This window comes from Perognathus longimembris, chromosome 5, assembly GCF_023159225.1.
Source record: "Perognathus longimembris pacificus isolate PPM17 chromosome 5, ASM2315922v1, whole genome shotgun sequence".
NCBI classification, from domain to species: Eukaryota; Metazoa; Chordata; class Mammalia; order Rodentia; family Heteromyidae; genus Perognathus; species Perognathus longimembris.
In genome coordinates, this window is record NC_063165.1 from 73,572,344 (window position 1) to 73,588,044 (window position 15,701).

The 15,701-nt window shown below is 47.3% G+C and overlaps 1 protein-coding gene across 3 annotated transcripts in view; it reads left to right on the forward strand.

Annotated features, from left to right (window-relative positions):
• The window catches only part of Pld1 (phospholipase D1), a 148,571-nt gene that overhangs the window by 84,558 nt on the left and 48,312 nt on the right, over positions 1 to 15,701 (forward strand). For 2 of the 3 annotated variants that reach the window (XM_048347117.1, XM_048347116.1), the window contains 6 exons: positions 1,605 to 1,686; positions 3,407 to 3,517; positions 5,613 to 5,813; positions 6,526 to 6,739; positions 7,788 to 7,901; positions 15,517 to 15,645. In XM_048347117.1, coding sequence (XP_048203074.1) covers positions 1,605 to 1,686; positions 3,407 to 3,517; positions 5,613 to 5,813; positions 6,526 to 6,739; positions 7,788 to 7,901; positions 15,517 to 15,645 — 851 coding nt within the window. The remainder of the gene's footprint in view (positions 1 to 1,604; positions 1,687 to 3,406; positions 3,518 to 5,612; positions 5,814 to 6,525; positions 6,740 to 7,787; positions 7,902 to 15,516; positions 15,646 to 15,701) is intronic. The other variant, XM_048347118.1, reaches the window with a different exon arrangement.

The following is a 15,701-nucleotide window of genomic DNA, read 5'->3' on the forward strand; positions in this document are numbered from 1 at the left end:
GTTGCTGTATCCTTTATTTGCCTAGAATTGCCTCTCAGCTTTTTTCCTAATCTGAATGAAATGTGTAAGCATTTATGCTGTGTGGAATCCTCTCTCCTTAAGAGTCCTAGCCCATTGTGTTCCTTTAGAAACTTCATCTTTGAATTCTTTTCACTGAATAGAAAAGAGCATAGTTTTGGTTTCCTCCCATCTGTCCAGCTCCTGTGTACAGGACACTCTGGCGGGCAGGACAGTTCCCACGGAATTCTCTGGAGGCTTTCTTGAATCCTCCAGGCTTCAGATTTCAGAGAAGACCCTGGTTTTACTGCCTGTTTGTGTTTCCCTCCCACAGGGATGTTAGAGGGCGCTTGTCCCTCCCACCGACTTTGGAATCCAACTGCAGGGGAGGGGTGACTGACCTGTCCTCTCAGCTGCCTGTGGCCCCCACTAGGGAACAAGAGCCCAGGGATTGCTCTTGCCTGTGGAGAGTTTCATGTGTCCGTGTCCCTTCCTCATTCCCTGTTCTGAGAGCCTCAGGCCCCTGTGGATGCTGGGGCTGGTACAGGAAGTTGGGACGGGGGCGGGGGGGGGGGAGCCGGAGGGGGGGGAACGACTATTGCGCCATGCTTGCTGCTCGCTTGAAAGAGCCTGGAACACCGAGGATTTGCCTCAGTTAGTGGGACAGCTCTGGAAGTTGGGGACATGACCTGGTGATTGCAGAGGACTCTGGTTTTTCCCTTTGAACTTCAATGTGGCTGTTCCTCTTCAAGTGTCATGCCCGCAGAGGCATGCACCGGAACGCTGGAAGTGCCCTCTGGTGTGGCATGCTTGCACTCTAGTACATGCATGCATGTGCGCATGCCTGTGTGTGCATGTGTGTGTGTGTCTTCTATTAAGGAGGAATGTCTTCTTTGTTGTTGTTGACTGTGAGGCTTGAACTCAGGGCCTGGACACTGTCCCTGAGCTCTTTTGCTCAAGGCTAGCTCTCTACCACTTTGAGCTACAGCTGGACTTTTGCTTTTCTGGTGGTTAGAGATGAGTCCCACAGACTTCTCTGCCTGGGCTCGCTTTGAGCTGTGACCCTCAGATCTCAGCCTCCTGAGTAACTAGGGGTCCAGGTGTGAGCCACCAGCACCTGCCCAGGAAAATCTCTCTTCTTAGCCCTTTACATACCTCTTTGTCCAGGACCATGTCACCTCGCCTTAGCTGCACAGGAGTCTAGGAAAGCGCGGATTTAGAATATACAGATGCCTAGCAGGAGGTAGGCCCTGACAGCAAGCATGCGAGAGTGGATGCTGGCTGACAATGAGCAGTACTTCTTAGCCATATGCATAAGAGAGAAATTGAGACAGGCTTTTATTTTGTTATTTTCGTACTTTCTTGGTGCTGAGGAGTAAACCCAGGTTCATGTAGACACTACCGCCGAGCTAGACCCTCACTGAAATAAATGTTTATATGGATCAAGTTTTTTCTTACATGAAGTTGTCCCATGAGCAACTTCAGTAATCTACAATAAAGGTCACTTACTACTGTGGAGTGTGCTAATCTCATGTGGTGAGAAACTGTGACGGATTTCTATGACACAATAAAAATGTTACAGTTTTTACTTGGTTTTATGACTTCAGGCTGAGTCCAGAAATCTTCCTGAAACGACCTGTGGTTGAAGGAAATCGCTGGAGGCTAGACTACATTCTTAAACGAAAAGCAGTAAGTATTTTACTAAGAAAAGCTATAATTTTTAATGTGTGTTGCCTCTGAAAAGTCAACATTTTACTTTAGAGTTTGGCAACAATCAGGGTTATTACTATTTCATAGTTTATTTGGTTCTACTGTTTTTCTTATTACTTTTCAGTGGGTAAATACTTTAGCTTACCTAATTCGCAGTGTGAGTTATATTACCATCTATAATTTCTCTTCGGTAGTTATGGCCAGTTAATTTTATAGACCAGGAACTGGCAATGAAATGCCATCATTGAATAATAAATGGGGAAATGAGACAGAGACCTTTATTTTGTTCCTTATTGGTCACATGTGCAGGAGACAAATGGAACCTGGAGACTGGTGTCTATAGATGGGGCTTAGCTGGTTGGGATGATTGTGGGAGACAGAGGTCAGTCAGAATTAGGGGTGTCCTGGCTCCACTTTGGGGACACTTCTCAGTTAGAACATGAAACATTCCCTGTGGATTGTGGGCAAGCACTGACTGTGGTCTTTATGTTAGAAAAAAAGTCAGTAATTGCAGCCGTGCAGTCTCACAACATTTACATTGTTAGTGAGTTCTGTTTAGATAGTGGATCTTTGACTAAATTAAACTAAATTAGACTAGATCTGGGCGGTATTAGCAATCATGTCCAAATTAAGTAAATTAGATAGTGCTGTTTTTCTTTGGGAAGAGGGCTGTTTTGTGCTGAATATCCTTTTGCTGGGTTGTCCAGTTTGTTTCCATTCACAAAATTGAACCATCCTGAAAAGCTTCATTCAGATAGTTCGAGAGTGGTAAGTGGGTGTGCAGGGAGGAGAGGGGCTGAGCCAGGTGGAGGGAAAGTGTGCAGAGAGGGGAGGGAGGGACTACAGCAAGGAAGAGGGAAGGTGTTGGAGAAAGTGGACCTAAGAGTGATGATGAGTGGAAACAAGTTCAGAAGCAAAGTTTTATTTTTTAGGACTAAGGGTTGAACTCAAGGTCTCATGCATGCGAGGGAAGTGCTGTACTGGTGTTATAGTCTTTTTTTTCTATTCTTTTTTACTTTTTAATGTGTTTTCTTTTCCTCAGTGGATCCTGGGGAATATTCCTGTCTTTTTTGCTTCCCCAAAGTGGCACACCGTGTCATAGCCCCGATTTGCCATTAGTTTAATAAAATGCAAGTGCCGGGTCTCATGCCCATAATCCTAGCCATGCAGGGGGCTGAGACATCAGGATCTCGGTTCAAACAGACCCAGCCCAGGCAGGAAAGGTTGTGAGACTGGCATCTCCTGTGAAGCACCAAAAAGCTGGAAGGGGAGGAATGGCTCAATCGTGTGCAAGTGTAGCCTTGAGGGGCAAACCAAGTGAAAGCATGAGTGAGGGTCCCGAGTTCAAGCCCTAGTACCAGTGCCTAGTACCCCGAGCACACATGGCACATACACCCATACACACCCATACACACATGTACACACACACACACACACACACACACACAATGGAAGAGAGAGAACTGTTTTTGGTGCTTAGTTGAAGAATCTTACGTATTTTCCTGCCCAAGCTGGCTTTGAACTGCGGTCTTCAGACCTCAGCCTCCTGAGTAGTTAGAATTACAGGCCTGAGCCACCAGCTTGAGTAGTTCATATGCCAGGTTATAGAAGAGCAGGAATCCAACATAGGAGAAGATGAGGCCGTCATGCTTCCTTGGAAATGCTTATGCCTCCTCCTCTGTGTTTTCTCGCGGGACAGCAACAGGGTGTGCGGATCTTCATCATGCTTTATAAAGAGGTGGAGCTCGCGCTTGGAATCAACAGCGAATACAGCAAGAAGGTGCTAATGAGGTTGCACCCCAACATAAAGGTATTTGCTCCCTTTCTGATGATGAACAATGTTCCTTACTCTGTCTTGAGTCTTTTTTAGGTTTGTCTTATTTCTGAGGACTCCATGCTGTTTAGTCTTAAGTGGAAAGATCACCAGAATGGATTAAAAAACTATAACCAACTATGTGGCACCAATACTCTGGTGTAGGTGCATTCACTTCAGACACAAATACACAAATGGGGAAAATGAAAGATTGAAAATGTATTCCATATGGACAGTTGTTCAAAGAGAGCAGGACGATCAAACTAGTTATCTGACAAAGAAAACATTAAATAAAATATAGATTGCCACAGACATACAGACATACATAAGACATATACTTATATAGTAATAGGAGATTCAGTACAGCAAGTTGATGCCACAGTTATAAACATTATTGTACCAAATAACAGATCACTGAAGAAAAACAGAATTGAAGGGAGGAAAGAATTGTGCAATAATAGTTGGAGACTTAAGTACTGGTTTCTCCATGATGGATAGAACAATTAGAAAATATGTAGAGGAATACATCTCTACATATTCTTCTTCTTAATATAGCAAATCAACTTGATCTCACAGACATATGGAAAGTACACTACTCAACAACTGTACACACACATTCTTCTTGAATGTGTGGGGCAGCTGACATTTCCAGGAGATCCTCTGTTAGACTAGGAATTGAATCTTCCTGGAGTTTAGAAGGGAGAAATATATGAGCATTTCCAACCATAACAGGCTGAAATCAGGAAAGGGGAAACATAGAAAGTTCACAAAATTCGTTGAAATTAAATATGTTAAGCAAGAAATAAACCAAAGAAGAAAGGACAAGAATTCTTATCTTTAGACATAAATGACGGTAAAGTAAAAATACCAAAACTTGGGAGACACAGCTAGAGAAGGGAAAGTTTATAGGAATAAATGCTGTGTTTAAAAAGAACTAAGGTCTCAAAATAACAATCTAACTTTTTGGAATCTTCTTCCTTAAAGCCCTATGAAAGTTCACAGAGTTGCAACTGGGTCATTCAGGAAATCTGAGAGCAGAAAGTTGCCAAAATACCAATTTAACATTTTCTCCTGAGGTAGATGTCGGTAAAATATTTTTAGAGTTAAAAACAAATACAACTTGATCCTTAAAGAGGGGAAAGGGAGCCAACAGCTATCAAATTGAGTGGTTTTAATGTGTAACCAGACTTTAAACACAATGACATATGGCATCTAGGCTGGTGATATAAAAAGTGGATAAAAGCTGGGTGTGGTAGTGCATGCCTGTAATCCAGCATTTGGGAGACTGTAGTAGGAGAATCTCAATTTGGAGGCCAGCCTAAGGTACACAGTGGAACCATGGATTCCTTCCTCCCCACAAGTTACACTGATAATACTAAGAACAAGTTTGGGGGCTTTGCTTGGTACCTATACAGCCTGCTTTGGTATTTGAATCATTTTTAAAAATGCTTTTTTGGGTTAGGGGGCAGTATTGGGGTTTGAACTCAGGACCTTATGCTTGCTTGGCAAGCACTCTACCACCTGAGCTAGGCTCCCAGCCTTTGTTGCTATTAATTTCAGAAAGCATCATGTACTTTTTGTCTGCATCTAGCCTAGACCTGTGATATTCCTATATACAACTCTTATGCTACCTGAGGTCAAAGGTGTGAACCACCATGCCCAGCTTACTTAAGATGGAGTCTCAATAATTGTTTGCCTAGGCTGGCCTCAACCTTGGATCCTCTCCATTTCAGCCTCCTGAGGAGCTGGAATTACAGGCACAAGCCACCATGCTTGGCCCTTAAAAAAAATGCTCTTCAGGGCTGGGAATATGGCCTAGTGGTAGAGTGCTTGCCTCACATACATGAAGCCCTGGGTTTGATTCCCCAGCACCACATATATAGAAAAAGCCGGAAGTGGCGCGGTGGTTCAAGTGGTAGAGTGCTAGCCTTGAGCAAAAAGAAGCCAGGAACAGTGCTCAGGCCCTGAGTTCAAGGCCCAGGACTGGCGGGGGGGGGGGGGAAATGCTCTTCAAGGAAAAAGCAGACCTATTTGATCATGCCATGAAGGACATTTTGCAAAGCATTTCACAGAGGTTTTCTCTTCTTGCAAGGTGATGAGGCACCCGGATCACGTGTCCTCCAGCGTCTACCTGTGGGCTCACCACGAGAAGCTGGTGATCATCGACCAGTCCATAGCCTTTGTGGGTGGCATTGACCTGGCCTACGGGAGGTGGGATGACCACGAACACAGGCTGACTGACGTGGGCAGCGTGAAGCGGGTCATTTCAGGGCCGACCCTCGGCTCTCTCACGGTGGGTGAAGGACCCTTTGAGGGACTGACTGAGTGAATAACTAGGGTCTGTCTGTCCGAGTGCGTGTGTAGCGTGTCTGACTGGTGGAGGGGACTGATGAGCCCATGGAGAGGTTGAGGGCAGGGGGCAGGCGTGGGGGCCCAGGTCTCATGGTCCTGCCCCACCCCCACCCCCCACGCTCCTAGTGCATATTCAGCCACTGGGATTCCCATTCAAATTCAAGAGTTATCTTCTAGCAAGGAGAAGCCTGAGAACTGGCAGTGGGGCTGCGGTGTGGCTTTGGGGGGGGGGGAGAGGGGGAGGACGCATGCGGCAGATTTTAGAATCTTACAACTTGAAGGGGACAAGCCAGCAGGCGAGGCCACTTTGGGATCATCTAGGGGAAACCGGATTTCGGCAGGAAGTCAACCAACGACTTCTCCAAGTATTCTCCATCAAGAGAGGGAGAGCGCTGGGCTCTCCAGTGCCTGCTTGCTGGGTCAAGGCCAAGGCCGCCATGGTAGCTGTGGACAGGCACACTGGTGAGCTTGGGCATGGCTCCCTCTGGCCCAGTGCCTGGCTTGGCGGCGCTGAGCTGTGGCCCGAGGATGCTGCCCGGCTTTCCCTTGGGGGGGGGGGGGTTGCAGAGACGCTTACCTCAGTCTCCCCAGCTCTCGGGACCAAGGCCCCAGCAGCTAGCTCAAGCCATGTGTCTTGTGCTCTCTTTCCCCAGGCTGCAGTGACAGGGTCCATGGACGCCCTCAGCCTCCAGAGTCGAGCAGACGGCCCTCAAGCCCTGCCCGTCCTCAGAAGTGCTGACGACGCAGACTCCAGGCTGAAAGGAATCGGGAAGTCCAGAAAGTTCTCCAAGTTTAGCCTGTACCGGCAGCTGCACCTACACCACCTGCACAACACCGACAGCCTGAGCAGCTTGGACAGCGCCTCCAGTGAGTCTGCAGAAAGACTGTAGCTTTTCTGTTTCCTTCCTTCCCTCCCTCCTGTCCTCCTCCCTCCCTGCTTGGGGATAGGACCCATGACCCATGTATATTGTTTTTAAGATTTCACCTGAGCTAGTCTCAAATTCATGATCTTCCTGTCTCTGCCCCCTGAGTAGCTGCCATTCCAGGCATGAGGCCCCCCCCCCCCCCGCCCCACCACCTGTCTTCAGGTCTGTCTTCCTGTAAGGCAGTATGATGAGCAGGTAGCAGGCTGTTCCTCATCCTCTTCAGCATCGTGCTACCTCAGGCTTCTTACGATTTATTTTTAGCAGATTGTTTTCTTTTTACAGCGTAGTCCCACTTTCCCCTTCACACTTTTGATGGGAGTCTGTTGAATAAGGTGTTCTAAAATATGTCAAGCTATAAAGGGAAATGAAAAGTATTCGATAGTTTCTTAGGAATTTTCTAAGCTTTTCTTAGAAATTTCCTTTTTCATGCCTGGCATGCGGAAACACACCTGGAATCCCAGCGGTTTGTGAGATGAGATCAAGAGGCCCTTGAGCGGAAGCAGACTCAGACAGCACATTAGCAGAGCCCTATCTCAACCCACTAGCCAGGATGGATACTTCGCATCTATAACCCCAGCTATGCCCAGAGAGTGGAAGAGGGAGGTTCAAGACCAGCACCTGGCAATAGAGACCTTATCCAAAACTAAAGCGAAAACGGGATGGGAATGTGGTTTAGGTGATCGAGTGCCTCCCTAGAAAGCATCAGACTCGAGTTTAATCCCCAGTAGTATGGGAAAAATAATCTTTGTTGTTGTTTTTTCCCATCCAGATATTAAGCTTTTATCATCAGCCATCAGATAGTCTGTATCTTTTACTGTTCTTATCTCTTATCAACTCTGTCTTAACACTACCGTTTCTTTTGCAACGATCGCTCTTTGTAATCCTGCCAGTTTTAAAACAATGATTGACTTTGCTTCCCAGTTTCAAAAAGTTGGTATGTGTGTCAATATTCCCTTGTTTAAAAAAAGAGACTTCTCACTTTTCCCCAGGTTATCTTAATCATTACAGAAGTCATCAGACTTTAATCCATGGTTTCAAGCCTCACTTGAAACTCTTCCGCCCTTGCAGTGGGTCTGAGCAGGGACCCACTAGACCCCACGTTGGTAAGTGGCTATGGCTCGCACGTGGCCCAGCCCCCCGCAAGCTTCTGCTTTTGTTCAATCCCCTTTTGCTTGGCCTCCGAGTGAGTGCGTGTGCTTCTGGATTGGCTTTCTGCTTTTGTGACATCTGTGCCTCCTAGAATGTGGGGAGCCCTCTGCTCCCCAGTAGCTTTCTCTGTGCCTGTCAGTGAGGCCTCTTAGAGGAGGCTGCTTTGTGAGTGAGGTGCGGGTGTGTGTGTGTGTGTGTGTGAGAGAGAGAGAGAGAGAGAGAGAGAGAGAAAGAGAGAGACAGAGAGAGAGATGGGGGAGGGAGAGTTATGAGAACAAAGGTGTTGGATAGAACACCTGGTATTTGGGGTATTAATAGACAATCCTCAGTCAGCCAGCTAAGATGTGGATTTTGATGGAAGCCTCGGATGATGCGTATAATCACATAGGACTCGATTTGGTTGAAAATCATGAAGGCTTTTGAGTGGAGGTGTCATGGGCTATGTGAATGTTTAGAAATTGAACTCTAAAGCTGGGATGCAAGTGGCTCATGCCTGCAAATCCTAGCTACTCAGGAGATGTGAGGATTCAGGTTCAAAGTCAGCCCCAGCAGAAAAGTCTGTGAGGCTCCACCTCCAATGAACAAGCAAAATGTTGGGCTGTAGGTGTGGCTCAAGTGGTAGAGCACCAGTTGTGTATAAGTAAGCTAAGTGAGAGCATGAGGCCTTGAGTTCCAGTCCTGGAACTGAAGGAAGGAAAGAAGGAAAGGAAGGAAGGAAGGGAGGGAGGGAGGGAGGGAGGGAGGGAGGGAGGGAGGGAGGGAGGGAGGGAGGAAGAAAGGAAGGAAGGAAGGAAGGAAGGAAAGAAGGAAGGGAAGAGGGAGGTAGGGAGGGAAGGAAGAAAGAAGGGAAAGAGTGAGGGAGGGAAGGAGGGAAGGAAAAAGATGGAAGTCTGATAACCTTTTGTGAGAGAAACCAGGCTGTTAATTATGGTGGTGGGAAGGAATGAGGATTTGACAGCTGAGCCTCTGCAGGGCTAAGTCCTGGTCATAATGACAGTAGTAAAGCCATCCACTACCCCCTCCAGGCACGGCCTTTGCCTGCCCTGGTGCCAGCCACTCTTGGTTGTTATCTCCTTTGCTCAGCCCAGGAAGTGCAATTAGGGATGATAAGCAGCTGCTCCATGAATCCCCAGCTTATCAGCGTCTCTGGGTTCAGAGTCAGGCTTGTGATTTAGCAAAACTGACCTGTTGGCCAGAGTGCAAGGCCATAGTTCGCTTCCACAGGGTTGAGAAGAGCCCAGTTCGTGTGACTCAGGCAGGGCACAATGCCAGTGAGCCTGAGAACCCAAGGGAGGCAAAGAGGGAAGGAGGGGAAGGGGAGGGAGGAGAAAGGAAGAAGGAAGGAAAGAGAGAAGGAAGAAAGATGCATCCGTTGGGTAGGGAGTAGTGGTACATGTCTATGATTTCAGCTGCTCGCGAGGCTGAGATAGAAGGAGAGTGGTCTGACCCCAATGTAAAACATAAACTATAAGCAGAAGGATGAGGTTCGAATGGCGGAGCACTTTCCTAGCAAGTTCGTGCTCTGAGGACCAGCAATGAAAAAAAAAAAAAAGGAAAGTATCAATGATCTATAATCACAATACCAATATGCATTTCAAAGTGGAAAACATATGTCAAGATGTTTTAGCTTCTGGCTGACATTTGATGCAGAAATTCCCGGGTCTGCCCGAACGTAGGCCTGAGCGCCAGGGAGAGCTGGGGGCATCGGTGGGGCCGGGTCAGGGGTTCAGAGCCACAGGTGCTCAAGGGGAAGACGGAGAGCCAGTGGGGGAGGGGCTTGCCATTCCACGTGGAGGGTGAAATCTGCTGGTGGAAGCACTGATAAGTGTGCACATGGAGTGCAAGGCTGCCTGCAGGCCTGGAGTGCATGGAAAGGCAGGGGAGGAATTTCATATGAAGTTGTCATCACAGATCAAAAGGCACTGAAAAATGAGAATAAGAATCTGTGTGAGGGATTGTCCCAGACAGGAGGAGTAGGGAGTGCAAAGGCCCTGAGGTCACCCCTGGTGTGGCCAGAGGAGACTGTCAGGAAACGTTAGTTGAGAGAGGTAGGTACTGGATGGGTTCTATGCTATTTTCCAGGGTGCCGTTGGAATTGTGGCTTCTGAAGTCACTGAAAGCTAGTAAGCCAAGGCGGATGAGATCTGCCTTAGGTTCATACAGGCTGCTTCGAAGCAGTGCAGGGCAGATACCACACTGACGCTGAGGGTAGAGGTGGCAGCATTTGCTGACGCCCTGGGTACGGAGGTGGGAGCTGGGGCAGGGGAACCCCATCCTTGGCCCCCAGTGGGAGGGGAGTTTCCAGGGGCTGAGAAAAAAGCAATGTGCTGGGCAGACAGGAAGGCTCATTTCCATCGTGTCTAACATGCTCCCCAAAGAGGTTTCCCAAACATGGCCACTTATCTCTTATGGCCAAAGATGGCTGCAAATTCAGTTCTTTATAATGAGGGGAAAATGTCAATTTGCTTAGAAAGAAAAGCCAAAGAACATTTGGGTCTTCCTAGAGCTCTGCTTTCCTAACTCGATGCCCTGGAGTCGAGAGTTTATTCAGAGACTGGAAGTTCAACTGAGGCGGCGACCCCAGGATCCTGCCATTTGTGTGGGTGCCTCCTTCACTGAGAATGTCCCCACCTGTGCCTGTATTGGAGTTCCTCGAACATGCGTTTTAGAAGACAAGTTTCCATGAAGAACACGAATGTGTCTAGAGGTGTGGCTCTGGGTGTAAGTCACATGGTGGTGTAAGCCTAGGTCACTTCGTAAGACCTGACACACAAATGAACATGAGGTGACGCTCCATTGGGAAGGGGACGTGCTTGGTTGTCACTTCCGGGTCCTGGCTCTAGGAAGGCTGCCTCTCTGTCAGGTGCTGCCCCCAGCTGTACAAGGATGGGTGGCAATGTCCTTAGTTTATCTCACCTGAGAAGGGGGCGGAAACCTGTGCATGTATGTCCAGAATCACCACACAGACTGAGACGCAGAGACTGCAAGGGCTACTTTATCTCCAGGGTGGTTAGTAGCCAGGCTAGACTTCTTTTATTTATGTGTTTTTGTGCCAGTCCTGGGGCTTGAGCTCAGGGCTTACACACTACTCCTGAGCCTTTTCTACTCAAGGCCAGCACTTGTGCCACGTGAGCCTCACCTCCACTTCTGGCTTTTATGCAGGTTCATTGGAGATAAGAGTCACATGGACTCTTGTCCAGGCTGGCTTTGAACCACAGTCCTCAGATCTCAAACTCCCAAGTAGCTAGGTGTGAGCCACCTGTGCCAGGCTTTGTTTATTTGTAAAAGTAAACAGAGTAAGTTTAGTTGAAAGAGAATGGAAAGCCATGAAAAAAAAGTTACAAAGCCTCCATCCAGAGAGAGGCTTCAAAGAGTCCTAGATTTCTGTGATGAGATTTGAATTCAGAGTCACTAAACCATCATTAAGAATATCTTTTCCGGGGCTGGGGATATAGCCTAGTGGCAAGAGTGCCTGCCTCGGATACACGAGGCCCTAGGTTTGATTCCCCAGCACCACATATACAGAAAAAAAAAAAAAAAAACGGCCAGAAGCGGCGCTGTGGCTCAAGTGGCAGAGTGCTAGCCTTGAGCAGGAAGAAGCCAGGGACAAGTGCTCAGGCCCTGAGTCCAAGGCCCAGGACTGGCCAAAAAAAAAGAATATCTTTTCCTTTCAAATTTGTTGTTAAGAGGGAGTGTCGGGATCTGAACGATCCCCATCTCCCCGATCTCACGGGGAGAATGGTGAACCCCAAAATCTATGAAAGAGCACTCGGCCTTGCCCTCCACCGGTGGAAGGCCAAAGGCGTACTCACGTGGACATGCTCTAAGTTGAGGAAAGGTTGCTGAAGCCTCCCCTCCCCCCAGTCCCCTCCCATGTTACCAGGAGCGGGGGCGAAAAGGAAGGCATCAGGGACACGCTGCGGTGGTGGATGAGTCTCAAAAACTTTAATAGGGAAAGGCATTTATATAGAGGCAATGGCGGGAAAGAAAGGGGGCTGGCCAAAGGGCCAGTCATAGGCTAAGGACCATGTCCATCAAGTGACATCACAAAACTTCCTTTGTGGGCGGGACAACCCCATCATGGTGGCACACACGTGTTAGCCTCCCAAGGGCAGGGGGCTTCTCTTCCGGTTGAGGCTGGAAGGTGGGAGGAACTTCCTCCTACACTACCCCAGAGCTGGCGGGGAAGGGCAGCGTCTTGGGGGCTCTGTGCCATTCCCCCTTCATGGCCGAAACTGAATCCCCAACAAGGGAGAATCTCAGATCAAAATCTGCTTGATACTATTTTATCACTTATTATTGTTGTTAATTTGTTGTTGTTGTATTCTGCTAGCACTGAAGCTTGAACTCAGCTTCGAGTCTCAGTCCTCAAATCTCAGCCTCCTAAGTATCTAGGATTGTAGGCATGAACACCAGCACTTGGTGATAGTATCTATTTTAAAAGAGTTTGAATTTGGGCTGGGAATATGGCCTAGTGGCAAGAGTGCTTGCCTCATATACATGAAACCCTGGGTTCTATTCCCCAGCACCACATATACAGGAAGTGGCCAGAAGTGGTGCTGTGGCTCAAGTGGCAGAGTGCTAGCCTTGAGCAAAAAGAAGCCAGGGACAGTGCTTAGGCCCAGGACTGGCAAAAAAAAAAAAAAAAAAAAAAAAAAGAGTTTGAGTTTTACTCCTCTACATTCAGCAGTTGTTTGCTGACCTTTTCCTTGTTAGCACTATTAAGTAGCCACTGAGTTGATTTTTTTTTTACAAGTTAGTTGAGACAGGTCTTTAAAATTTAAATTTGTAACCAGAGAGATAATAAATACAAAGTTAGGCAATTTCTTAACTCTTTTCTCTCAGGTGTAATGGACAGACCACTTCCAAATATCTTAGTATCAAATTGTGAGCATGATTTAATATATTTGTATAAATTATTTCATATTGTACCACCTAGTACCTTAGCAATTCGCCTAGAATTAATCCCCTGAACTGCTGCTGTTGCTTTTTCCATAAATGGAATACAAATCTGAAGAACCTAAGAACAACCCAAAAGTACAGAAAGTTTCAAGACCAGAAAGTTTGTAAAGTTTTTAATTCATTGAGAACCACTGAAACTAAATCTAGACATGAATTCAGAAAGTAGAGACTAAATTTGGTGCACAGACATATAAATCCCTAAGTATTTCAACTCCTAACCTAAGAGTGCAGCATGGGAACAGACAAAGATCTGTAATCTACAGCAGCCTTGGGATTGGATATGCTTCAGAAAGTAGAAGGTTCTGGATTTTAGAGAAATGGTAACTCTTCCTTACATTAAGTCACCCTCCCAACAGGGGACTGGGAATGTCTGGGATATAAGCACCACTTAAATAATTGGGTGTTTCTGAGCCTTAGTGATTGGAGTTGTGGTTAAAGATGAGTTTGTGCAGGTAGAGTGGGCTGGCACTGAGGGGAACCATCTCTGTACCAATTTATGAGGGCCTGTAAGTCGGGCTGAGACTGCACCCACTAAATGCCAGAGAATCCCCACTGGGCGAAGGGTTCAAGGTGGGCCCATGATTAAACTGAATAGGAGCAACCTTTCCGAAAGAGCAGTCAGCAGAAGTCCAGTATGGCTGGAGTAGTGCTGCTGGGCAGAGCTTGGAGAGGGCAGGAGGGAGGGGAGGATGGAGGATGGGAAGGGGAGACAGGGCAGGAGGGGTGGGGGTTGGAACTCAGAAACAAACCCAGAAGCAGAACTCTTTGGGGAAGTCTTGATGGCCTGACTCATGACTCTAGTGTTAGACGTAATTCTAAATAAATCTTTCCAGCTGAACAATGGCTAGCGAGGTCCTGGGATTGACCAGCAACCCTCAAATGTTTGCTTCAATGGAGCACGTTGCTTTGGGGAGTACCATTTGCTTTAGCAGGAGCAGATTCTTCACAAAACTTAGGACAGAAGCCTCTGCAGATCACACAATGACTTAAATACGAGGGCGTTGACACAAGACCAGCCGCATGTGTGGGCGGGAATTTACAAGTTTGGGTTTGGGGAAAATAGCTTCTAATTAAAAAAAAAAAGTATTGTAATTTTTGACTGTGCTTGGTGAAAACAACATGTAATAGATCCACGGATAAGGCGAGCTTCTCGTCATTGGGTGTAATGGATGTATCCTCGTGCTTGTTCTGCGAATATTTCTTGATTGACGTCAAGCTTCCTAGGCTGTAGGGGATACAGTCCCCAAATAAGGAGCTGCAACCTCCTGGGGTGATGGGGAACCACAGAGTCAGAGGCCTTGGGGTACAGTTCCTGCCCAGAGGACAGCAAGGGCCATGGCTGCCTCGCTGCCCGGAGGGACAGATGACCACTAGTGCGGCCGGCTCTTGAGGATGGCCAGAGAGAGACCAGACCACGAGGAGGGAAGAGCATTCCAGAAAAAAAGCAGAACATGCAAACCAGGCTAGGTCTGTTGAAACACCAGGAATGATGTGGCCTGCTGGGCTCTGGGGCTGGGAGGGGCAAACGAGAGCCCCAAGTTCCTCAACACCGGTTTGGGAAGAGCTTCTGCACAAGAAGCCCTGGGGACCCGCTCCTCCTGTGGTCAGCAGGTGATCTGAGAAGAGAGACTTTTATACCATAAGTCTGCAGTTTCTATAGACAGTTCTGGGCCGTGTGGTGACAGGGGGAGGGAGTCAGTCTATGCCTCTTCAAGGCTACTTCAAGCAGTACCATTCATTCATTCATTCATTCGAGGAGTACCTTGTACCCTATGTCCATTGACGATGTGCTTCTTTTTCTGCCAAGCGCTGTGTTTGTGAGCCGCAGTTGTTAGTCTTCTGCCTCACTGTCATAATTGTTGACCCATCTCTTAAGCTTACCAGCTGTTGAACTCAAGGTAATTACTCTTAGGCGAGGTGGTCTGATCAAGCTCATTGTGAATGCTCTCACAGGCTGCTGCTTTCATGCTTGGTCAGAAGCTTCTGTCTGTTTGTGTTATATATCATGGTATATATATATATATATATTTTAATGGATGTTATCTTTAATTTTATGAATATATCATCTTAGCTCAACTTAGCTGTTATCTATCTTGAATTCTTTTTATATAGAAGTTATTCATTCTCACAAAGCTAAGTGTCACATGGCTAGTTAATGGTTGATTATTTTGAGTGTGGCACACAGGCTGTTTATAAACATGAGACGTCATGTCTATAAACATTGAGATGTCATCTCCGCATATCTTGTCTCTCCACCCTCACTTGGCTTTACTGCTCCCTGGAGTCCCACTTTGGGGATCCTTTCTTCACAGTTTGCCCCATGATCTTTTGATCTGATGCTCTGGTAGGCAGTGAGAATAAGCAGCCTGAACTGCTGGACCATCTTCAGTGTCATTGTCTAATGATGAATCATCGTAGCCCTCCCCCAAGTGCCCACTAAAAATAAGCTTGTGAGGGTTGTCAGCCCCTAGCCTCTAATAAATGGACAGGTGAAGCCCTAGTTAAGAGTCCCAGGAGGGACAGGGGAGCCCTGGGCAGGTGTTTAGTAGAGGAAGCACCACCCCCTCCCATGGTTCAGGCTCTGAGCTGACCTTGTTCTGTTCACAGACAGCGGCTCCATCCGCAGCCTACAGACAGGTGTGGGAGAGCTACACGGGGAAACCCGATTCTGGCACGGCAAGGACTACTGTAATTTTGTCTTCAAAGACTGGGTTCAACTGGATAAGCCTTTCGCTGGTGAGAATTGTGGCTCTGGGCTGCAGGTTATCTTTATCATTTACTTTTGGGCATCT